The sequence below is a fragment of the Myotis brandtii genome, unplaced genomic scaffold, assembly GCF_000412655.1.
Source record: "Myotis brandtii unplaced genomic scaffold, ASM41265v1 scaffold727, whole genome shotgun sequence".
Lineage (NCBI taxonomy): Eukaryota > Metazoa > Chordata > Mammalia > Chiroptera > Vespertilionidae > Myotis > Myotis brandtii.
In genome coordinates this window covers 826,098-851,028 of record NW_005370872.1, presented here as the reverse complement: position 1 = coordinate 851,028, position 24,931 = coordinate 826,098, and the positions used below count along the sequence as shown (strand labels likewise).

The following is a 24,931-nucleotide window of genomic DNA, read 5'->3' as shown; positions in this document are numbered from 1 at the left end:
TAAGGTGCTCCCTTCCTGAGCCAAGTGAGCCTGGGTGTGAGCACGCCCCGCAAATCTGCTCAGGATTTACCTCCAGGAGGAGGCGACCCCTTTCTAACTCACAACGCAAAGGAACCACGAGACCATCTGAGCAACACTCGGTGTTTAAACAAGTAAAGCTGGGCAGGAACACTCACTCGTTCCCCTTGCGTCCAAAATAACGAGGTTTTAAAAATAGGCTGAAATCACCAATTAGCTGAACAATGAGGTGCTCTGAAGTTAAAAAATGCTTTGCACGGTGCTGATAATGTTTTGGCAGTGGTGACTCTGAACCTGTATCATAGCTATCCTTTTCAGAAAAAGAAATAGCTCCTTTGAGGAAAAATCATATTCTTCAAATTAGAAGGCTTTTATGAAAATAAATCCTGATTTAAAAAGCTAACTTTCAAGTTAACCATTTATTGTGTGTCTGTTACATGCAAGGCACCGGGCTTGGCACTGGCAGGGAGTGGAGAAATAAAGAGTAATGCAATATGACGTTGCTGCCCTCAGGATAGCCATGACCTGATGTGGGTGGGAGGCAAAAAACATGTGTGCCATAGGGAGGAGCCCAGGGAGAGTGGGCAGAGGGAGGAGAGGCAAGGGAATCGAGCCTCTACAGCATGACTTGCATAGAATTTCATCTCATTCTAGTCATTCATTCATTCAGGAAATCTTTATTGAGCAACTCTATGTGCCGGGTTAGGTACTGAAGATACATGTCCACAGAACAGACCACAAGCTTACGTTCTCATTTAATACTTATAACCAGCCATGGCAAGGGTTGTTGTAATCTCCTTGCAGAGTGGAAGAAGCAGGCCCAGAGAGGTTAGGTAACTTGCCTAAAGAGCCCAGCTAGAAATGGTAGGGATGGAAGCAGGATTTGGATTGCTGGCTCCAGAGGCTGTGGTTAAGTGGGACATGCAGGGGTCAGGGCTCCAGGGCAGGTGGTACCAGGTCTCCTGCCTCTGGTGCTTAGTGCTCTTGTAACCTCAGGCAACAAGCAGGGAGTGTCTCCAGGACACTCATCCTTGTGGTGATGGGAAATAACCCACATTTAAGGTCCAATTGTGTGGGATGTATGATTGTCATCTGGGCATCTGGCTCTAGAGCCTGTCCTCTTAAACAGTATGCCATAATTTAAAAAAAAATCAAAGAGACCTTTCTGATTCTGTTCCTCACATTAATGTTGCCACTAATCTTGTCTTTACAACAGTCTGTAGCTGCTGCTCATTCATTCTCACATCCTGCCCATGTCCTCTGTACCTCATCCCTGCCAACCACTGTCACTTGAGAAAACTCTTAGATCAATAGAAACTGAGCGGCAGTGACTATCACCAAATATGCTGCTGCCCTTCAGAGTGTTTGATAAATTCTAGCTACCCTCCCTTGCTTTGTTCCTGTATGTAGTCTTAGAGAGACCTCAGAGCTCATGTAGCCTTTATCACATCCCTGCAAACAGGAGGCTGCCAAGGCTTGGACAAAACCAATAACCTCCTGTTGGCAAAGCCAATAACCTCCTCTTAGATTTTCCTACAGTATTAATGCTGTTGACAATCCCCTTCTTTTTGAAAGTATTGCAAGAAAGTTTTAAAAAAATCAATTACACCTGCTAAAAACTTCCTCCTCAAAATAGAAATTTTACCGACCATATTGTATTATTAATTTTATATTGCATGTACATGTATATGGCATTAATTAACGTTTTACTATCGATCAATGTTTTACTATTTTCTGCTTTCCAATAAATTGTATTAAAAATGAAAACTATAACAGTTTGTTACTTAACCAACTCAACATTCAATGCACCATATTCATTCACAGATTACCCATGACTCAAAAACTTCTATCTGTACTGGCATTTGATGTAGAAATTAAAGCAAAATACCAAAATATTAGCAAATTTGGAGCTGAAGCTTCTTGGCTGAAAATAATATTTTCACTTGACAAGAAATGTTCTCCTCTCAAGAGAAACGAGCACTGAGTCAAGGCTACGTCTCCGTGAAAATACTTTATTGGGGACTTTTGTTCTCTGATTTGAAATCATTCATTCATCAAACAAGGTAATTTCCATGATCAAATGTGCAACAATCAGAGCACAGCAAGATACATTTTTTAAAAGGAAAACATGCTTCCCACTGCTTGTAGATCTGATGTATATCTGGAGCATCAGAGATCAATGAGTTGATGTTAATTAACCTGTACATAGTTCTTCCACAAAGGAAATGTACTTTTCCTATGGAAAATACGTTTTTCAACACACTCAGAACTAAATTTAGTATAAAAATCCTCATTTTGAGCTACCAGTTCCCTTTCTGGACAAAATTGCCTAATATTTCTTCTTTTAAGAAGAGACCTGTTTGAGATAAGGAAGTTGAAAGGCATGGGCTTGAATCACATAGTTGTACCATGAAAGGACTCAGCACACAGTGTGGCTGTGTGCTCAGAGTATAATAAGATGGTTGAGAATATGGGTTTTGGAGACGGGCAGGAAGATCTGGGTTCAAATCCCAGCCCCAGCAGTTATTGGTGAGACCATGAGAATGTTTACCTCTTCCTAGGCAAAGCTCTAGGTACTAAGTGACCAAATTCTGGCTAATGACATGTGGCGGAAGTGATAAAAGACACCTCTAAGCACTGCTCTCAGAACATCACAGGAGACCCTCCAGATCCCTGAGTGACCACCTGGAGGCAAGTGCCTTCATCAGACTACGACACAGCAGAAATTAACCTTTTCTTAGAAGCCACTGAGATATGGGGATTGGTGTGTTAATGCAGCATAGTCCAGCATTGTCCTGAATAATATTCTTGGCCAAGTTACAAAATTCCCTGTGCCTCAGTTTTCTCAATTGTAAAATTGGTTTAATTAAGGCTTTTAACTCAGAGATTGCTCTACAAACACCCTAAGAAAGTACTTAGCACAGCCCTGCCATGTGTTAAACACTCAGTGAACATTAGGGGTGTGTGTGTGTGTGTGTGTGTGTGTGTGTGTGTGTGTGTGTTACAGTGAAAAGCTTATTGAGAGGTAGAGTTAGGAAGGAGAGGAGAGGTTGTTTCTACAGGATATAGAAACTGACGAAGTAGAAACGTGCTTAAGAGACTCGCAGGAATAAGTCAGTCGATGATGAGCAGAGAGAGTTCGGGTCCCAGGGTAACATTTCCTAAAAATCTTCTACCTCTGATTAGGATTAGTTCTGGAGCATGAGGAAGAATAGGAGCTATGTGGGAAAGGTCAATAATCTGTTAGATAAATGGTTTAAAGGGCCTCCACCCTGGAGATACAGTACAAAGTTAGGAGACACGCCACAAAATTGTTAAAATGAATGAGGTGGCTCCATATGTACTAATATGGAAGGATAGCTGTGATCTACCAGAAAAAAACGCAACTTATAGAACCATGCGTATACTATAATTACTTGCTAAATACATATAGAAAAATACTCATCCAATCTGCAAGGGAAATACACACACACACACACACACACACACGCACAGGTCTGGAAAGAATATACCAAATTATTATCCTACCCCTATGAGATGATAAAGTTTGTGTTAATAGATAAGTAAAGGGCTTTCATTTTTTCATTCATAAACTTCTCCATTGGTAGGTCTTGTTGCTTACAATGAGCATTTACTCTCCCAAGGCCCATTTCACTCCACCCCTCTCTTTACCCCCAACCCCTACCTCAGCCTAAATCCCCACCCAGTAGCAGAAGTTGGCAAGAGAATGAGATAGAAGAGGAAAGATGATGTCAGTTTTGAAGGATGATGTCATGTTATTTGATAATAAAAAAGGAGTAATTTGGTGCTTGCTTTTAAGCTGCATCAAAACAGTTGTATCAACATGTTCACTGGTAAATGCCATTCCTGCTCCTTGAAGGTCTAGATTACAGGGGTCCTCAAACTACGGCCTGCGGGCCACATGCGGCCCACCGAAAACATTTATCTGGCCCGCCGGGTGTTTTTGCCGCCGCTGTGTGCATAGGAATTTGTTCATAGTTTTTTTTTAAACTATAGTCCAGCCCTCCAACGGTCTGAGGGACAGTGAACTGGCCCCCTGTTTGAAAAGTTTGAAGACCCCTGGTCTAGAATCAGTCGACTAAGCTGAAAGTCAGTTAAGATGATTGGCAGAGCACAGAAGTCTGTGGGCACGTTGTCTACCGCGATCTCCTAAGAATCACTCATTGTGCTCCAAGGATTTGAAAGTCTCATGTAGTATCCATGAATCCCTTGTACTAATTAAGGAATCCCTTGCCTCATTGTGGAGAAGAGTGTACCAAGAATTTGGTCTAATGAATGTACATGAACAAAAGGGTATTAACATAAGCAGAAAGATTAGGTGGCTTTACGAAACAACCTGGGTAGTTGATACTGGATTTTTCTTATTATTTAGCATAATCAACCAGCACAACGCCAGCCCACACTCAGTGCCTATTTTGCAGAATTGTTTTTGAAACATCCAGGCCTCTATTTGATCAAGAATATCCTCAGCCCAAAACAAAAATGGTGGAATGCTACCATGGAAATGTCAGAAAGCCAGCAAAGAGGCAGAATGTTTATCCCTATGGGAACTTCCTTCTCCTGTTCCCCGATTATATAAAGCACAGACTGATAGAATCAAATGGGACCTTGAAGTCCCCTTGTCCAACAGCCGGACCAAGTATTGTTTAACCACCATTAATTAATAAGCGCGTATGTTCTACAGAGTGATATATAATAATGGTGAGCTCCGGAAACCATACCAGCAAGGCAGACGCAGGTGAAATTGCTCCCATCTTGCTTTTCCTTTGCATCCACACAGCTCGCGTTGTTCTGGCAGGGTGTCCTCTGGCAGGCATCAAATTCTTCACAGAAAGTCCCCACATATTGCTCATCACAGTCACAGGAAAAAGTCGCCTAAAACACAAATGTACAGTGTATGTTACTGGAGTCCTCTAAAGCGTAGGCTTCGGCTGTGAAACTCAAAGTTGAAAAGCACCACTTCTTTTTATAATTATACCAACACTGAGTATTTTCACTCATATCATTTATATCATGATCTGATTAAAACCATAGCTTTAAAAGGGATGATATATGGCCCAGCTGGTGTGGCTCAATGGTTGAGTGCCGACATATGAACCAGGAGGTCACAGTTCAATTCTGGGTCAAGGCACATGCTCAGATTGTGGGCTTGATCCCCAGTGGGGGGGGGGATGTGCAGGAAGCAGCCCATCAATGATTCTCTCTCATCATTGATGTTTCTCTCTCTCCCTCTCCCTTCCTCTGAAAGCAATAAAAATATATTTTTAAAAAGAAATGATATGTATCTCTATAGTTTAATTTCAAACATTTTTAATGATTATTTACTCATATTTATTTCAACCATTTTCAATCTTCCTAAAATAGAAGTGGAAAGGATAACTTTATTTTAAGGAGAAAAAAATTCAGTTTTGTTGACTTCACATGAAAATAGCAATTTTGCTAGAGCAGATATATTGTACTACAGTCCTTAAATTAGATGTTACTCCAAGCAAATAAAATCCTGCAGCATAGACAGCTCTTGTGACAAAACATCACCAAATGTCCTCCTCAGACCACCTTCCAGAGCAAGGAATTTACTGAATCAGCCTGTAAATTAGCTTCGATCTATAGCCATGCGGATGACCTGAGTGCAGGGGGAAATACAAGGACTGCAATTCAAGTCACCTGTTGCCTTTGGGGTTTATGATATTCACTTTCTCTTAGTAAAAGACTGTAACTCAGACCCAGAGGACTGAATCTAATGAGAAGGTTCATTTCTGAGACAGGTGTAAAATCCAAATAAAACAGAGCCTTCCTTCTCACCACCCTCAGGCGGGTGCAAGTCTACAAGAAATGTAACTCTGGTTCCAAAGCCTATGTGAGCAATGCAGATGGTTACTGCAGATTTTCATGAAGAGGGGAGGAAAAGAAGCACAGGAGAGTTGCATAAGCAAATCTTGCTGCTGAAAAAATCAAAATAAAACAGACAAAAGCACCTTTCCAGCTCTTCCAAGCCCCACACAGCAGGCAGGTGTTCAAATCTCTGTTCCACAGCCCCTCCTGGGCCCACCCTCTGTCTCCAGGTCCCCAGCCTCCTGCCCTTAAACTTGGAGACTCTGCCCTCTTGTGTAGGTATGTTCGCCCAGATCCCCACCCAGTACTTCCCGCCCAAGCACAACAGAATGCCTTCCTTCCTCCTGAAAGCAGCCTTGTCCATTCTTTCATATTTTTTGTCTCTCAATCAAGTTTTAGAGTTCTTGTCCAGTTCTTGATAAACCTATTGCTGTATGTTTAGACTTCTTTGTGGCTCTTGTTAAGGAGATATTTTCTCATCCCTTCCTTGTAATACCCATCACACTAGGTAGTGATTATTAATGACATGGAAAATACTAGAGTTCTGTTACCAGACATCACCCTGCACTCTCATTACAGGTCAGAGAGTTTTTAGTGGACTTACTTATGTTTTCTAGATAAAACAACTCCACTCCCACCCCAAAGTGCATACCAATTGCAAACAATGATCACATCGCTTTCCCTTCTCCAGCCATCATGGTTACATTGGTGGCTCTTCCAGAATAATTCTGATCTCAAAGAAATGTTTGTAGAATTTGCCACTAAGTAGAATGCTAGAATGATTATTAAGTTTTATCAAATGCTATTTTAACTTATATAAAAAATAAGATGATTTTTAGATAGCTTCCTAATTTAAAAATTATCTTTTTTTCTCTGTAACCTACATATATGTGAGTTGAATATTTACATTTCCATGTAGTGACTCAAACCTGCACTCCTGGAAGGAACACCCACAGAGGTCATTATGCAAAATCACTTTATGATTTCATCATTCTATTGGAGCCGTACTGCTAAAGCCTCCCACCTAACTTGCCCTGTCCCCAAAGGTTCCTTTTCTAAGAAAAACTGTTCCCTGCACAGTGAGGTCACATTTTACCCCATAAGAGGATGGTCCTTGTCACCGTGACTAAACCAGGAGTGGATGCACCATTGACCTCAGCAACCAACCAAGAGGCCAGTCAAACGTGACATTCAGCTCGCCCCAAACTGCCGGATTTTATATAGGTGTGTTTCCTTTGTTAATTGAATATGTTTTAATTAAAGGAGTATGCCAAATCTGTATAGTCAAGTCTCCTTTAGTTTAAGACTATATTCTTCAATTATATCTTAGAAATCTGAGCAATTGGAATAAAAGCAATGGCTGTTTCTTCTTACGTGAGAGCCAAATGTTCTGCCTCCTATTTCTGTCATCTCTCACACCTCTTTGTGGCCAGTGGAGATTCCCTCTGCATTCCAGCAATAGTTGGCTTCCTGTCTGGTTTTTTCATGAAATCCTGAGTGTTTTTCTTTTATATGCATTTGCATGGACTTTGTGGTTGAAAACTGGGAGAAGCTATATCAAGGACTATTAGAAAGGCCACCTTTTAAATAGGAAACTGCTTTTCTAGGACTGTCTTCCAAGGAAAATCTTGTCCTTGTGCACATGTACAACAGAGTACACCATTGCTATTTATAGGGGATGTGTGTGGAACCCTTTGTGTATCTGGAGATTTGTGACCACCTTTGATATGTAAACACGGGCATGCCCAATGCATACAATTCCAAAGTGGGTCTCAGTATCTTAATCAATTACTAGGGGTCATTATTTTTGGCAGCTGTCCTATAAAATTTATTTGGTTGGTAGTCAGATGTTCCATACTGCAGATAAATTTATTTGGTTATTTGTGGGTTACATTTTACGTATAATTTATCTGGTGAATTCCATGTAAACTATGTTGCTTATGAAAGTAAATTATTAAAAGCCACAAATCAAATATCTTTGATTTCGTTTTGATTGATTTAAAGATAAAACAAAAGCCATACATTTTGTTTTACTTTGTTTTAAGCAGGAATCTTGAAAAAAAATTTAATATGTTTTTATTGATTTCAGAGAGGAAGGGAGAGGGAGAGAGAGATAGAAACATCAACGATGAGAGAGAATCACTGATCGGCTGCTTCCTGCATGCCCCCTACTGGGGATCGAGCCCGCAACCCAGGCATATGCCCTTGACTGGAATCGAACCCACGACCCTTCAGTCCACAGGCTGACACCCTATCCACTGAGCCAAGCTGGCCAGGGCATTAAAAAATGTTTAAGAGACTGTTGAAACAAGTGCTATAGACTGGATTAATTCTTAAACTTTTGATTGAATGAGAAAGATGAAGAAAAATGTTTACAGAGCCTTGAACATAAAATTTTAGTTACAATTTTGTGTATTCTGATTCATGTCATTCATAAAGTTAAACTTCTTCCTAGTCTATTTTCTAACAATAAGGAGCTTTCCCATAAATATTAAAAGGTTTCTTTTTATAGTTCCTAGACTGTTGACTTATAAGAAGCCATGAATATACATTAGGAAAGTATGTTTTTAGCATATTTGTTGTGGAAAACTGATCACTGAAAGTTATAAACTGTTAAACCAAGCTGGAGATATTTAACCCACTGATGGCAATGGCATCGCTGATCTAGTTCAGATTAACTTAACCAGCACAAGAGACAAAACAAACTAACTTCAAATTAGTAGCTTAGCAAAATTACAGAACAGTACTTCCCTGCAAAATTATTGTATATTCATATGTAAAAGTCTATCTCAAGTAAAATGAAAAGTGACTCTCAGAGATTAATTTAAAAACCCAATGCAGAATCTCAATTTTCCTCAAGAGCTTGAAGTCAAACATTCCATTTGTACATTAATGAAATGTTTTCAGATCATGGTTAAAAAGCTTACTTTGAAAAGTTCTAGGTGAAAAAAAATGTTAGTCCTCCCTGCATTCATTTATTCACTCACTCAACAAAGTGAGCACTTAACTGTACACCAGGCACTGCTCTAGGAGCTGGAGACACAAATGTGGACAAGACTCTTCCATGCGGAGTCTACTCCACTGGGAGTAACTGACCACACACAAAATGAACAAGTAGTAGGGTAGTAAATTAGGTGATAGTGCTATGGGGAAAAGTAAAGTAGGGGCAGGGAAGAGAAATGGCGAGGGTTGTGGAGGGCATGCTGAGAAGGTGGTAATGGGACAAAGACCTGACAGAGGTGAGGGGGTGCACCATGAAGGAGTCCCAGGAAAGATATTCTAGGTAAAGGGGATTGTCACTGAAAAGACACCAAGAGGGAGCCTAGCCCAGCCAAAAAGAGCCAGAAGGCTAGTGTGGCTGAAATAAAGCAAAGGGCGGGGACAGTTGTGGGACATGAGAGTAAAGGGTAATTGGGGTGAGGCTCAGATCGGCTCAGGGCAGTGCTTCTCAATGGGGGACCACCTCACCCTCCAGACATTTGGTGATGGATGTCTGGAGACATTTTTTGTTGTCACACCGGGGGCTTGCTACAGGCATCTAGTGACTAGAGATATAAGGATGCTACTAAATATCCCACAATGCACAGAACAGACCCCAGAACAAGGAATTTTCTGGCACAAATGTAATAGTGCTCAGGTTTAAGACCCTGATAGAGAGCTTTATAAGCCACAGTAAGGATTCCAGCCTGGTGTAAAACGTTGGAAACCATGGTTCATGTGCCCCAAAAGACCCGATATTGCATTGTACATAGTAATGTTGCTTTACATTACATGACCTTGTTTCATTACTATAGTTGATTTTATTCTTCTAGCACCCTAATCCTGACTGAACGTAATCCCACAGTAGTGAGATAAATGGCAGAAGTTGATAGCCATTTATTCAGGCAAACTTTACTTCTTCAATTATCATATTATGTTAGCGCTACCATCTAAGATGATCTTCCAAGTACTTATTCAGCATTATAGCATAACTGGCTCTTACCAGATAATTTAACAGAAGCTGGATGTCCAATTTGTATTCTTTAATCCCACTCACAAACAGTTTTTGCACCCTACCATATGCCAAGCAGTACTGTGAGTATGAGGGGTGTGGGGAAGGACAGAAGGAGACAGTTTCTGTTCTCATGGAGCTCATGTTCTAGCTTATATCCTAGAGTAACAACAAAGAAATGCATAATACCCTGTCACATAGGGGTTAATGCTATGAAGAAATGTAAACTGATATAATGGATAGAGATGGTGGGATATAAGTTGACTTTTATCTCAATCTAAGTCTAGTGGGAAGGACCGATGTTTTTGAAGAATTGTACCTACACAGAGCTCAACCCTTCCTCCACATTTTCCAGGTTTTGCTTTACATCTACTAAACCCAACCATCAGAAAACTGAATCCTGTGCCACAGTCTCTGCTCTCTCTTGCTCCTTCACTGAGTTGAAAATGAATTGTTTCCACTGAGTTGCTATTTCACCTTATGCTCTCAACTAAATAGCAAAGGGTCCTGTCCGAAACATCCCTACTAAACCTACTATTGCACTTACTCTGAGGCCATTGATGAGAAAATTATATACCTACATTTTTCTGCCCCATTTATTATAAAGCTCTATCCAAGAAAATGCACTCATTTCAGAGCCAGTAACAATTTTGCTAGTCATGAGAACCGATGCTTTGTCCTCATGAACAGTGCAGGTCACAGGTCATGTGACTGTCCTTTTTTTATTTCCTATTTGATTTGGCTGCAGTGAGCTTGCAATCTGCTCAAGGTTCAACTTTAACAGCTGCATAGGGCTCCGTGACCTATCAATTTCCCCTTTCCAACCCGGAAATGGCTTTCTAACTTGTATCTTCTGATGCCAACTTTTGTTCTGTATTTTTATATTTCAATACTCTATAAAATACACAGCCAAATGTATAAAATAATCAAAACTCTTTCTCATAGCACACAGGGCCCTTGATAATCTGGCCCCAACTTACTTTTCTGTCTCATTCTCTGTAATTTGCACCTCTCAGTAAAGTCTAATTATTTTTGAACAAATCATCCCAGAGAGATAAGTTTTCTGAGGAGCTTTATTTCTATCTTTAAGAATAAGAATTTATTTTGCTTTGTCCCTTAAACAAACTATTCAGAAAATACAGTTATCTTTTTCTGCTATCCCAGTGACATCAGTATCAACATAAAATCCCAGCTGACCAGACACTGAATCTCATTGTTCACAGAGCTTACTTACATTCAATTACCTCATTAATCTTCAGCACATCTGTCAGGTGGGTATTGTCAGATCCATTTTAAGAGTTGAGAACAGACTTGACAGGAAAAGTCAGATAAATTATTGAAGGTGTCCCAGAAGGCAAGTATAAGGTCAAGCCTTAAAGCCATTACCATCTGATTGTAAGTCCTTTCCCACTCTCAGCTGCATGCCATCCCATCATCACTGTGATGGTCTCTGCATACCATAAAGGCACGTGGGGGTGCCCTTCACCCTAACTAATTACCCCCACACACACAACTGTAGTATTTTAGATCCTGCTCCAAATATAAGTCATTTTTCTACCTCCCCTCTGCTGTCTGGCTGCCTTCCTTGCCAGCATGATTGCCTATCCTTAGAGTTCACTGATTCAAATTTCCTGTAGCTTTAAGAATTATACCAAATTTATTCAAATAAGGTGTCAAAATGGAATAAAAATATCCTTCCTGAGGATTAAAAGCTTAATCACTCATGCACAGATTTGGAAACTTCACCAGAATTGGAGATCCTTCACATCTAGGACTTTAGTTACTCATGCATAATAGACGTTTGCGTGTTTGTTGAATGAGGCTGTCTCTTTAATAGGATGCCTACAGGTAGACTTTCAGGAGGGTCCTGTGCAGGTACAGCATCCTCTTCTCCAACTCCCTTGCTATCTCTAAAGATCTTGTGTTTTGTTAAGATAGCCTTATAGCCCTTATACATTCTTCATCTACATGTAATTTTAAAGGAGATACTTGAACAAAGATTAGGAGGACAATCCCAAGCAAAAAGGTGACTAATGAACCCCAAATACCTCTGATAATGGGGGAAATTTTTCTTTAAACCACTCCTGGCTAACAGACTTTGTAGGCCAATTTCAATTTCCATTATGGGCCAGTATGGTCCAAACAACATCTGGGCTATTCATAATTAAATGTCTGAACATCTGCAAGGTCAAAACTCTAGCTAATGAGTTGATAATTGTTGAAGCTAAGTGATGCAGGCATGGTGGTTTGCCAAATTAATTTTATATATGTTTAAAGTTTTCTATAATAAAACAATGTGTTGCTTTTATTTTAAGAATCTGGATAAGTCCCATGAAAGGAAAGATAAAACTTGGAAGCGTTAGAATTCCATTTCAGTGTCCTGTGTCCAGCTCCTCCCTACGGAATCTGCTAGTGCGTTTACCGCAGAGATGTTGCAGAGAGCATTGTGTGCACACCGCCCAGTCCCCCTATGTGAAGTCCCACTCCAGAAATTTATTTCATACCGAAGTGCCAGGAAAAGCGCTGCTCATCCTAAGGGACCCATGAGTTTGCTCCTGTGGGCAACACGAATCACATAACTGAGCACATTTCCCTCGGAACAACCGAATCTTCTTAAAGATTCCTATGCAAGGGGAGGCTTGGCTGCCTCTCAGCTTCCCCAGCATGCCGGGGTCACAAGCAAGGCACAGCCAGTGCAGACCTTGATGGGGACAGCAAATCCTGCTTATGCTCTAGTCTAGAGCCTATGGGTAAAAGTGCAGAAGACATCTCGAAACTAGCTCACCATACACTGGCAAGGTCAAAAAGTAGAGTCTGTTTCCTAACTTAGGAAAGCTCTGGAATGTTTTTGCTCCTGGTTAATGGATGAGCTCCAGGTGCAATTGTCCAGGAAGAAAGTGTCCCAAGTAAGGGCTTTCTGTGGCCCCCTTCATCAGAGCTTATATTGTTCTATGCAGACTTTGGGAAAGGAAGGCAGTGAAGCCCGACCAAGTCATGTAACAATGCAGCATCAGTCACATTGTAGCCCCAGTTGTCCCATCACCCCATTGACCCTGAACGGGTGGAGACAGAGGCCACAAATGCATCGTTCCAGTATCCTTAGCCAGAGACCTATTACCACAACTCCTAGACCAGACATGGGAACCAGACTGGGTAGTCATTCAGGTCTGAAATTACCAAGTTGAGGAACACTAAAATCTAGATAGAAAGCAGTAAGCATAGCATACTCTTTCATTTGATTCCACATAGGTTAGCTATAACTAAAGGATCAAATCAATCTCTTTTATGCCTTTTGCTAAACCCAGATTATGTATTTCAAGAAACAAAAATAATTAGATGCAAAATTTAAGACATTATATGAAAATTCTATTTATGATGTGAAAGTGATTATGAAAGCCTTTCCCTGAGCCCGGGCCACACTGCCACACCTGCACTCCAGCCACAAAGAAAAATTGTTACCTCTTGTTGGGACACAGTGAGCCATCTCAAAGGAAACTGGGTATAAATTACATTTTTCAAATTCTTGCCTATTAACTGGGTCTTTTTCTATTCACTACACATGTAATTTAAACAACATACTTTCATTGCTTATTACCTTATTTTCCCATTAGACCGTAGGCATACCATTGCTCTTCTATTTGGGTTCATTAATTGCAAATGTAGCAGCTTATATTTTTTTTAAAAAAAAGGCTTAGAAACACGCAGATCATCTAAACATTAAATTTAAGACTTGACATTCATGAATTCGTAGAATTCATTTCTCTGGCTTAAATGTTAAATTCTCAATAATAGAAACAATAATGAATGACAGTCCCACTCTCTGCTTTCAAAGGACATTGAAGTTCACTTTGTTACTCAGGGGAGAAAAAAGTAAATGCCTTTCAGGAAATGTTGTAAAGGCCTTTCTTCCTAAAAATTGGATGTATGCATGGGAAAATGGAGACGTTCAAGCGCCATTTCCAACCACATTCTGCCAACTTATGTGTTCTCAGCACTCTGAGCATGGCCATAATTAGGCATAAGATTTCCATGCAGTCAGCCTCCATCTTCAAGTCACAGCCATCTGTGTTTGCTGCAACATTCCAATCCATTCACAAAAGTCTAGTTTCAACTTTGAAAAAATGAATGTCACTGCAAACTCATCCTTTATTGAATTTCCCTGAAAATAGCCTGATCCCACAAGTAGATGACATATCATTCTACTTTCTCACTTTAAAATTCCATTATTATACCAAAAGAAAATGGTAAGGAAAGGCTTTAATAAAATGGGCATTTTGATGCATAAGTTATTGATGAGAAGGACTCATTGAAGAATAGAGATCCTTCCCAACATCTTCCTCAGGTGAACTCAGGTGGAAAACTCATTCTGAATTACATTTTTAAATGTAAAGCCGAGATGAACAACAGTGGTAACTTTCTCTACAAGTAGAAATCCAATGGGGATAGGGCAGGGTACAAAACCATCATTTATTGAAGAAAGCCCCACCATATGCCAAGCACCACACAAGGATTCACTTAATCCTCCCAACAGTCTTGCAAAATCAATATTATTTTTCTCTTTCTCTACTGATAGATCAGAGAATTTCGATAGCTTGCTCAAGGTCATACAGAGGCAGAGGGAAGCAGATTTGGTCTCATTGTAAAGACATTCTTACAATTTAAGATACTCAGAAATTCAAAGAATTTAGTTACAAAGTATGAGAAGCAGAGCTCAAATGACATTCTGAGAAAGGGGATGTGGGGAGCATTCATGCACCGAACAGGGATTTGAAGGGGTTGATCTCCAAAGGTCTCTTCAACTCCTAGGTTTAATGGACCTAAGTCTCAGTCCCATGTGAACCACAAACCCCCAGTGTCATGATCCTGCTTCAAGTGATTCCATGCCATTCTGAAATGCTAAACAACACTGGTGGGCTTCTTTCCTACTCTACCTGTATTCATCTGCTGAAGCTACCACACAAAGCACCACAGACTGAGTGGCTTAAATGACAGAAAGTTATTTTTTCACAATTCTGAAGGCTGGTAACTCCAAAATTAAGGTGCTGGCAGGGTTGGTTTCTTTGACGGCCTCTCACCCTGACTTATAGATGGCTGTCTGCTCACTCTGTGCATGTCTGTGTCCTAATCTCTTCTTTTTGGAAGGAACCGGTCATGTTGGATGAGAGCCCACCCACAGGACCTCATTTTACCCTTAATCTCCTCCTTAAAGGCCCAATCTCCATATACAATCACATTGTGAGGTGCTGTAGGTTAGGACTTCAGCATATGAATTTTATAGGAATACAATTTAGCCCGTAACATCCATCCAGTCCTTCTCTAGCTGTTCCTCCAACTATTTTCAGAGCAGTCTTCCTTACACGTTGTTTTCAGAACTCCACAAATACTTATTTGATGCTTACTATATTCAACTGATTATCCTGGAGGACAAACAATATTCATTGAATAATGGCTGTGTGAGCAGGTTGGCATTGCACATACAGAGGCATATAGCTATAGTTCATGTGCTCTAGGAAACAACAAACTAGTTAGAGAACTAAGTCTGTTATTGTCATCATCACTATCGTCTTCATCGTGAACAACTTATTGAGCATTCAGTAAAGGCCAGGCCCCATTCTAAGGGCTTTGCAAAATGCAGTTATCCTCATTGCTATTGTTATTCCAACTTTATATATGAGGAAAATTAGATACTGAGAGGGTGATTACATTGACCAAGTTGGGCCAGCTAATTAACTAAAGAGTTCAAAGTTAAGCACAGATCATTTGATTTCAGGACTCGACCTGTACACACATACACACACACACACACACACACACACACACTATCAAAAGTGAACCACAGACAACCGTGTAGACCAAGCATGTCAAACTCTCGGGCCACGGCCACATGTGGCCCACTACAAATATTTTTGTGGCCCAGCCAATGTAACAGTATGTAAGAAATGTTTTAATAAAAATTTTGTAACTTAATTTTTACAATATCCTGTTATATATAATTATGAATAACGAACTACAACGTTCACTAATGACTGATTATTATAATTGTGTTGCATTCATTTCCCTTACGTGCAGGCTCACCATTTCTCTCTGCTAATACTAATAGCGAATATTTTAGCAGCCGATTGCCATGTCATTAGTCTTGGACTGACTTGTTTGATGTGCGCAACAGGAAATATTTCACTTTCAGAGAACAAGAGAAATAAGTTTATTTTGGTTAAGCTTATTAATTTGTGTAGTTATTCAGTGCCTGGTAAGTTAATGTTCAAGAAAAAATATCAATTTCTATTAAAATGTTCTATTATTTTATGTTAACAATTACTCATTTATTTCAGCCCTTTATATTCAGCATGTCTCCATTTCCATAGAAACCTACATTTCTTCAATGAAAATTGAAGCTTTTATTTTTTTGCTCCCACATAAACTTAAACCTTGTTTATTTGGCCCATGTTAGCCTTTGAGTTTGACATGCTTGGTGAAAACAGCAAGAGGAAACCCTGTATTGCTGGCTCAGATCCTATTCCTGGTTCATGACCTCCCTGACTTTGGGCAAATAGTTTATATTATTTATAACTTTGTTTCCTGTTCAACCTCACTTCAATAATAGGCAAAAAATAAAAGGAGATGTGCTATGACTGAAAGATTCTATTATTTATGTTGTGATTTTTAAAATTTAACTGTTGAAAGATCTAAAATGATACAACAGATATTCGACAACACTTATCCCATAGGATTCCCGTCTTCAGCTGGTATTCAGGTCTTCCTCTGGTCATTCATAACTTGAACCTAGATTTACTTTCCTATTGGATCTATACTTCTCCTTTGCCTTAGTCTTCACATCTATTTTCCTCTAAATAGATCATTTTATAGTTTACATACCTTTCTGAATAGTCTGAAGTCCAATCCAAAGAGAGAGATTGTAAATAAACAACAAAGTAAAACATAGAGAGCTGATATAAGGGATCAATTCAGCCTTCTTTACGGAGAGTGAATGCAATTATTCAACCCCTTGTTTTCCTACTGAAATGAGAATATACATATAAATCTAGAATACTGGTATCACAGCCTAAATTCCAAGAGGTTTGTTTTGCTTGACTATACAATCCCTGACACTATGGAATTTGATTAAAGACATTTCTTCAGCATTTGGAGGAGGGGAAAAATGATATCTTTATTTTACCATGAAAGATTTTTATTTATATTATAGAGTCCCTGCTCTGGTCAATGCATTTCTTACTTTATTGAATTTATACTCACACAAATGGAAATAACACCAGCAAAGGAGGGAAGGTCCTATCATTCATTTTAATTAAATCTTATCTCAATAAATGTTTGTTGCTTTCATCATTTTAATATTGAACAAATGGCAGGTTATATCTAATAAATGTGTTTCTACAGGAGATTCAGAAAAGAATCATTATAATTTCCAGACTAAATTAATCCAAATATATAACTCAGGGGTGGCAAAAGGTAAGTTCACAGGCAAGGCGAATCTTGGAATTTTCGGCTCCACCCCAATCCACCAGAGTGGGGAGATAGACAGGAAATGGAGTTAATAACTGATCATGCCTACATGATGAAGCCTGCACAAAAACCCCAACTATACAATGGTCAGTGAACTTCCAGTCTGACAAACACAAGGAGGGTGATGTACCCCAACTTCACAAGGACAAAAATTCCTTGACTCAGGACCCTTCCAGACTTCACCCCATGAATTTCCTCATTTGGCTTTTCATCTCTATCCTTTATCATATTCTTTAATAAACAGGTAAATGTAAGACTTTTGTCACTGAGTTCTGTGAGCTCTTCTAACAAATTAATTAAACCCAAGAAGAGGTCATGGGAACCTCCAATCTATAACCAGTCAATCAGAAGCTCAGATGACAGATAGCCTGGGCTTGCGACTGTCATCTGAAGGGGTAGGGGCAGTCTTGTGGGACAGAGCCCTTAACCTGTGGGATTTGATGCTTTCTCTAGGTAGATACAGTTAGAATTTTGTTAAATTGTTGGATACCCAGCAGGTGTCTGAGACTTGCTGGTTGGTGTGGGGAAAACCGCTACAGATTTGATGACTACAAGTGTCAGAAGTGAAGTGCTCCCTGCAAAGGCAAAGAAACACACAGGAGAAAGAAACACACAGTAAGGAAGAACTGGGTTTTCTCTACACAGAAAGGTGGAAAACTAAGTTTTTCTTTTAGAAGTTCTTTATTCGGAAAAAAAGGAAAGGCATGTTGAATTCCCTAGAGCTCGGTATCCTCATCAGTAGATGGGATAATGAAATTGTCCATGTCACAGTGCTGTGGGGTGTGGAAGTCCTTGAGCCAGCACAGATCTATCTAAGTGCTAGGGAAAAAACATTAAGCTCACTTCCTCTTTCATGTGCTCAGGTGCTAACAAAGGCTGATACACCTAGTAGCATGGCTGCCATGCACAGCAGTCCTTGGTGCAAAGCCAATCTTGAATACATAATTTTTTGCAATTATAATTTTTAGATGCACATGTTGGAAGGAAATAAAGCTCCTATGAGCTGGCCCAAATTTCTGTTTTCTCTGAGGGCCGCATAAATGGACTTCTGCTATGGAATGGGCTCAAGGTCATTTTGTTGCCAGATAAACACTTCTCCTAGAGCTTCTCAGGCGCTAAAATAAAAGTAGTTTTGTTTATTTGGCACAACAGCTGTCTGAGAATGGCTCAAAGCCACCTGCCTCCCCTGTCGTTAAACGAGGGAGACATGAAAACCAAACCAAGGCTCAGATTTGCTGCCAAATTTGATAAATCTCACCTCTCCCAACCCTGGTCCTTGTTCTCATACCCAACACCTCCAGGAGGCACCTGACTTCTAGAATTATCTACTATTCTCTTTCCTACTGAAATCAACCCCTGACTGAACTAAGTTATTCTAGTCTTAATGACAGATAACACCTTAATGGGATACCATTTTAGGGCCATTTGCATTTAAATAGGAAATCATGCTGTAATTACATAGGAATGAAGCTCAAATAGCAGGATTGCAGGCATCCTGCCATGCGGATGTATCAAGGAAATTTGGGATGAAGGAACCTCCCTAAATATCCTTGAATCTTACACCAAGTAGGCACCCCCCAACCCACTGCCTTCTGTCCAAAAGGATGGGCAACTTAATTGTACCAATGTCAAGTCACTTTTATTTTTTCGAAGTATTTTTTAAAAGCTGTTTTCGTTCTGAAATAAAGACCTTCGAAACAAAACATTTTTAAAAAATTATCTCCTAGTACTACTGCTCGTTGGTAACTATGGTTTTGTCATTTTTTAGAAGACCCTTTTATTAGTATCCTTCTTGGAGAATAATTATATATTCATGAGTATTACTGGCTACAGTTGATATTTGTCAACAATTTTATTTAACTACAAAATTAAAAATACATTTAGCTGAGAAGTGCTTCAAAACAATAGGTAAGAAGACAAGGCAGTTGATTGCCCATTTATTTTGTGGTTTTTTAAATATATTTTATTGCTTTCAGAGAGGAAGGGAGAGGGAAAGAAATATAGAAACATCAATGATGAGAGAGAATCACTGATCCACTAACTGCCTCCTGCATGAGCTCCACTGGGGATTGAGCCCACAACCTGGGCAAGTGCCCTGACTGGGAATTGAACCGTGACCTCCTGAGCCAAACCAGCTGGTCCTAATTGCCCATTTCTGTGGCCAACAGCCCCAACTCTTGTCACAGGATAGATTTTAAAAGCAAAACAGCAACAAACAAAATGTTAGCATATAGAGTATGTGCTATTGAGTTTGATTCAGAAATTCAAGTATCAACTTTCTCCCAACAACTGTCTTTCAAAATTAGAACTCTGAGAAGGAAATTAAACATGAGTCTAGCCCCAAATGATTTCCACTAAAGTCAGTTAAGTTCAGTCATGCAGGCCAGAAGCATTCTTGGGTAGTTCAAAAGAAGATGAGTGGAAGCACTTCCAAGGACAACAGGGCTGGAATGCCAAGGGCAACAGGGCCATTGGAAGGTGGCTCTTGATGGAGGCAACAGAAGCCATTTCCATTGGTTTGTACATCACAAGTGCCACCTATAATTTGTAAAGTTCTTTACAAAATGCTTCTGTGGTAGGCAGTTAGACAGACAGGAGCAGAACAAGGAAATGGGCCAGGTACAGAAGGTCACCAGGGTGGAAAGCCTGGGTGCCTAGCAACAGGCAAAACTGGACATTTAAACCAATCAGAATTTTATGGGGTATATTCTATTAGATTGCACAATGAATTATTCTTATGGTAGAAGATGGAAGTATAATATGATAATAACCTAAATATGGAATCTCATACTTCTTCCATTTTTATTTATTTTAGCAACCTAAAGAAGCCCTAAGACAAAAGTCAACTTTAGCTGCTGCTTCTGATTTTAGATAGCACAACATATTATCTTTTCTATCCCCAAAATCTTCCATGTGTTCAGAGAAACTAAAAATAGAGGAGCAGGCTATGATTGAAAAATCAATGAAAGTAATTCAAGCTTAAAGAAAAGTGACCAGATTCCAGTACAAGTTCCCACAGTCTGTGACCGTGGGCTGTGGGACAGTCACACCCTTAATCTAATCAAACTTCCAACTAGCCATGGCCTTTGCCATTTGTCTTGCTGAAGGTTCTTTTTCCATTCCAGACCCTACAAAACTTCCTGAGCAGATTGCTTCATCATCACTTCAACTGATGCTTTCCTGATATGTAGCTCATTCTTTTAATATTTTAATGTGCGCTGACCATTAATTCCTCTTGCATCAATGTTTAATTTGCCTGCTTTATATAATTTTATTCAACTGTCTGTTACTGACACCATCTGATGGCAACTACCTATTATACTTTGCTTATCAGCACTTAAATATCGACTAAATCAAACCGAGACCAGAGAATACAAAGAAAAAGGCTAAAGGTAAAATGCAATGAAGAAAGCATGTAAAGAAATGGAAATGGTTAGTAGAAAAGAAAAATAAAAAACATGGTAGTGAAGTTAGGAAAGCACTTACTTATTAAATTATAATGTGGAAAGAGAATAAAAAGCGAAAAGTAAATTTTCTAAGTTTTTTCTAGATGTAGACACTAATACCCATGCATAATTAGTTGTGGAATGTATAAATGCTACTGTATAAGCTGTCACCAGTATTTCTTCTATTCATGTGCTTCATTTTCCCCTAGTCTCCTGCCAAAATATTGTGACTGTGCTAAAAACAGATGTGTGACAGTTCTGATGTCCTCCGTAATTAATGACCTTTGATTCTGGACAGCTCTGAAACATTCCACATTTGCTGGCCTCTGCTGACTCCTAGAAGGAGTCAGCCCTTGTCCTCTGTGCCCTTCTTTCCACACTCAAGCGTTACATGATATCCCACTGCACATGTCACATAGTCACCTCTGTCTGAGGTTGAGACACAGCTCGAATTTCCTGCCCGGAATCTGGGTGGAAACCAAGTACAGTCATAGAGAGAGGGTGGATTGTGTTCAGGGCAGCAGTCCAAGGGCCTGTGGTAACCTTGCTCCATTTATCCATCACTGCACAGCTGTTGTATTCCAGGGAGAGCTTGCTCGTTCCTTTCTGGAGCCAGATTCTTTTTCCCTTATTGGTTTGGAAATATCCTGCTCAACTGCAGAATTATCATTAAACTACAAAATATCCTCCAGTGTGAAGTTGGAAAGGATTAATGCTTGTGGCTCATAAATGCTTATCTTAGCCTCAAAAATGCCCCTTATGTCAAAGGAAGTGGAGTACAGAATGAGGTCCTTCTTGCTGATGATTAACAGACATGGAGGTTGGGCCAAGTTTCTTGGGATTATTCTTGGAATACAAGAAGAAGGCAATCTGAAGGAAGAAACCCTTACAAGGACTCAGGTCAGTCTGACGGGTGTGGGGTGATGATGGTCCTACCCTTTCCTCACAGAGGTGGTGGGTTCTTGGCCAGTTTCCAGTCGAGGCAATATTTGAGTAGCATCTTCTCTGAATCTGCCTTATCTCACATTCCATAGAAATAAACCAAACTTTTAAATGGATGTCAGGCCAAGAATAACCTGGGATTGAGCAGATATCCCAGTGCTCACTTAGCCTGGACCAGTATCAGGTGGCTCAGGTAAACAGAGTCACCTGCCTCCATTCAGAGGCAGAGCCATCTCCAGTCCCCAGGAGCTGGACTATGTTATGTCTGCAATGATTTCTTTCCCTATAACCATGATTGCACAAAGGTGATATGACTTCAGTTTTGATGGGGAAATTAAAAGTGTTTTTTTCCTAAGACATAAAGCACAAAGTATGAGTTTTTAGAAAACAAAATAAAAAATAACAAAAATCTTTCTCTGATCAACATTATTAGTCATTAGGAAAATGTAACTCAAAACTACAACCAGATAACACTGCATGCACACTAGGGTGGCAAAAATTGGAAGGGATGGGAAGGGAAGGGAAGGGAAGGGAAGGGAAGGGAAAAGAAAAGAAAAGAAAAGAAAAGAAAAGAAAAGAAAAGAAAAGAAAAGAAAAGAAAAGAAAAGAAAAGAAAAGAAAAGAAAAGAAAAGAAAAGAAAAGAAAAGAAAAGAAAAGAAAAGAAAAGAAAAGAAAAGAAAAAGAAAAGAAAAATAGCAAGTGTTGGTGAGTATATGGAGAAGTTTGAATTCCCATGCATCGCTGATAGGAATGTAAAATGGTTCTTTGGCAACTGTGAGAAACAATTAACATTTCCTCAAAAAGCTAACATAGAATTGCCATATGATCCAGCAATTCCACTCCTTAGGTATACACCCAAAAGGACTGAAAACAGATATTCCAACTAATACTTGTACTCACATGTTCACAGCAGCACTAGTCACAACAGCAAGAGCTAGAAACGATTCAAATGTCCATCAATCATAAATGGATAAACAAATTATTATCCATCCACACAATGGAATATTACTCAACCATAGAGAGGAATGAAGTACTGACACACGCTACAACATGAATGAACCTCAAAACATTGTGCTAAGGAAAGGAAGCCAGATGCAAACTGTCACATATATCATTTATGTGAAACATCAAGAATAGTAAATCCATAGGGACAGAATGCCGAAGGATGTTGCCAGGGGCTGGGGAGGGGGTGGGGAGGGACTGCTTAATGGGTACAGCGCTTCCTTTGGGGAGATGAGAACTAGATAGATGTGGTGGTCACATCTGATTGTACTGAATGCCATTGAATTGTTCACCTTAAAATGGGTTAAATTTGTATTAGATGAATTTCACCTCCATTCTTTAAATTGTTTCAATACTCTGTTAAGACTGGTGCCTGACATCCCTTGCCTCAAAGAAGGGAGTTTTGTTCCTTTTTCTGCAGATCTCTGCATCTTCTCTCCCACAACTCCTTTTGATTCCATCTTCTCTGGAACCTTCCTCCATTGACTACATCCCTCCCCCCACCTGTCACATCTGCCAGTTTCTTTCCTTCTGTTTATTTCAATGTGGCACATCTCTGCTCTAGAAATAAAAACCCTCCTTTTGACCCAGTTGCCCACTCTCTCCCTCCACTCCGTGCCAAACTTATCAAAAGGGCAAGGCATGTTGGTGACCCAAGTCCCTCCTTGCCCCTATGATCTGGCTTCCTGCCCACTACCATCACTGCCCTCCCAACAGCAAGATCCTGGCTGGATTCTCTCAACTCCTGCCCAGGGAAGCAGCCAATTTTCTGAAAGGCAATCCCTTCATTTCCTTGCTCCTCTTTACTATCTAAAGAGCTTGCAACAATAACGAATGAAAAGGTTGCAGAAGCAAAAATGCCAATTTCACTTAGAATGTCCTTGAAGCAGTAAAATTAACATTTGATGAAATCTCAAGCCTTACACATCTTTTTAACATTCTGGTAACAAAACGGCTGGGTGGGGGTGGGGAGGAGAACATAAAGCATTCCTGCTGCTCCCCAAAGCCCAGGGGTTGTCTCAGTAAACACATGCAGTTCTTTGAGTCAGGACCCAATGATCCCATTTTTCATGGAACACCTTTTCTCCTTGAAAGGAGGACTCACAGGCAAACTAGACTTCTTTGGAATTGGCCATTCAGCAGATACTTTCTCTCAAATGAACCGAGGAAGATTGCCACTTCAAGGAAAACAACCAGTAGTTATTGTTGTCAGAGATAACATTTGAGCTTTAAAAGCCTTAAAGGAGAAATTAGGATTTTGGAAAACTTTCATCTTTCATTATGAGCTTGACAAACCCCCAATACCTACAGACAATTTTGATGAGATTGGTGGTGATATTAATCACGATGTGATTTTTAGGATTATTATATAATGAAAGGTATCAACATTTGGAAGCTCTGTATAAGTCCATTACTTTCCAAATGACCAATCTGTGATGTTATAAAAACCATTCATCAGTAGGAAATCCAAAATGCAGAACAGACCAATGGATTTTAATGTACCAGAGTACAAGAGATCATTGATATGGTTTCAGATTCCACATTCAATTAAACTTTATGAATCTGCCGCTTGTCCAGTTCTCAAGTATTTTCAAGATACTCAATTATCTACAAAGGCTATTAAAACACTTCTCCTCTTTCCAACCGAGAATCTGTATGAGGCTCAATTTTCTTCCTATACTTCAATCAAAATAACGCTTCACAATAGATCACATATAAAAGCAAAGGTAAAAACCCAGCTCTCTTCTTTGGAGCCAGCTATTAAAGAGATTTGTAAAAATGAAAACGGTGTCTCACTTCTCACTAAATTCTTTTTTGCTTTGGAAAATATAGTTACTTTTCATAAAGAAGGTGTCATTTTTGATAATATGTGATGGGTTTATTAATTAAAAGCAATAAATATTTAATACCTTAGTTTTAATGTAATAAATATGAGTAGATGGAGCCCAATAACCAAGAGTTCTTTAGGGACCTCAATGATTTTGTAAAATGCAAGGGAGTTCTGAGACCAAAAAAATCAGAAAAGCACTGGGCTAAGTGAAGTCAAACATATCTACACTAATAAAAGAGAAACATGGTAATTAGCATATGACCGCTACCCTTCCCATTGGCTAATCAGCATATCCTTATGCAAATTAACTGTCAGCCAAGATGGCGGCC

General features: G+C 39.6%; 1 protein-coding gene across 1 annotated transcript in view; it reads right to left on the bottom strand.

The window, feature by feature from the left end:
• Positions 1-24,931, bottom strand: part of DNER (delta/notch-like EGF repeat containing) — a 283,908-nt gene that overhangs the window by 72,288 nt on the left and 186,689 nt on the right. The window contains exon 6 of the mRNA XM_014530157.1: positions 4,761-4,914. Within this exon, the coding sequence (XP_014385643.1) occupies positions 4,761-4,914 (154 nt within the window). The remainder of the gene's footprint in view (positions 1-4,760; positions 4,915-24,931) is intronic.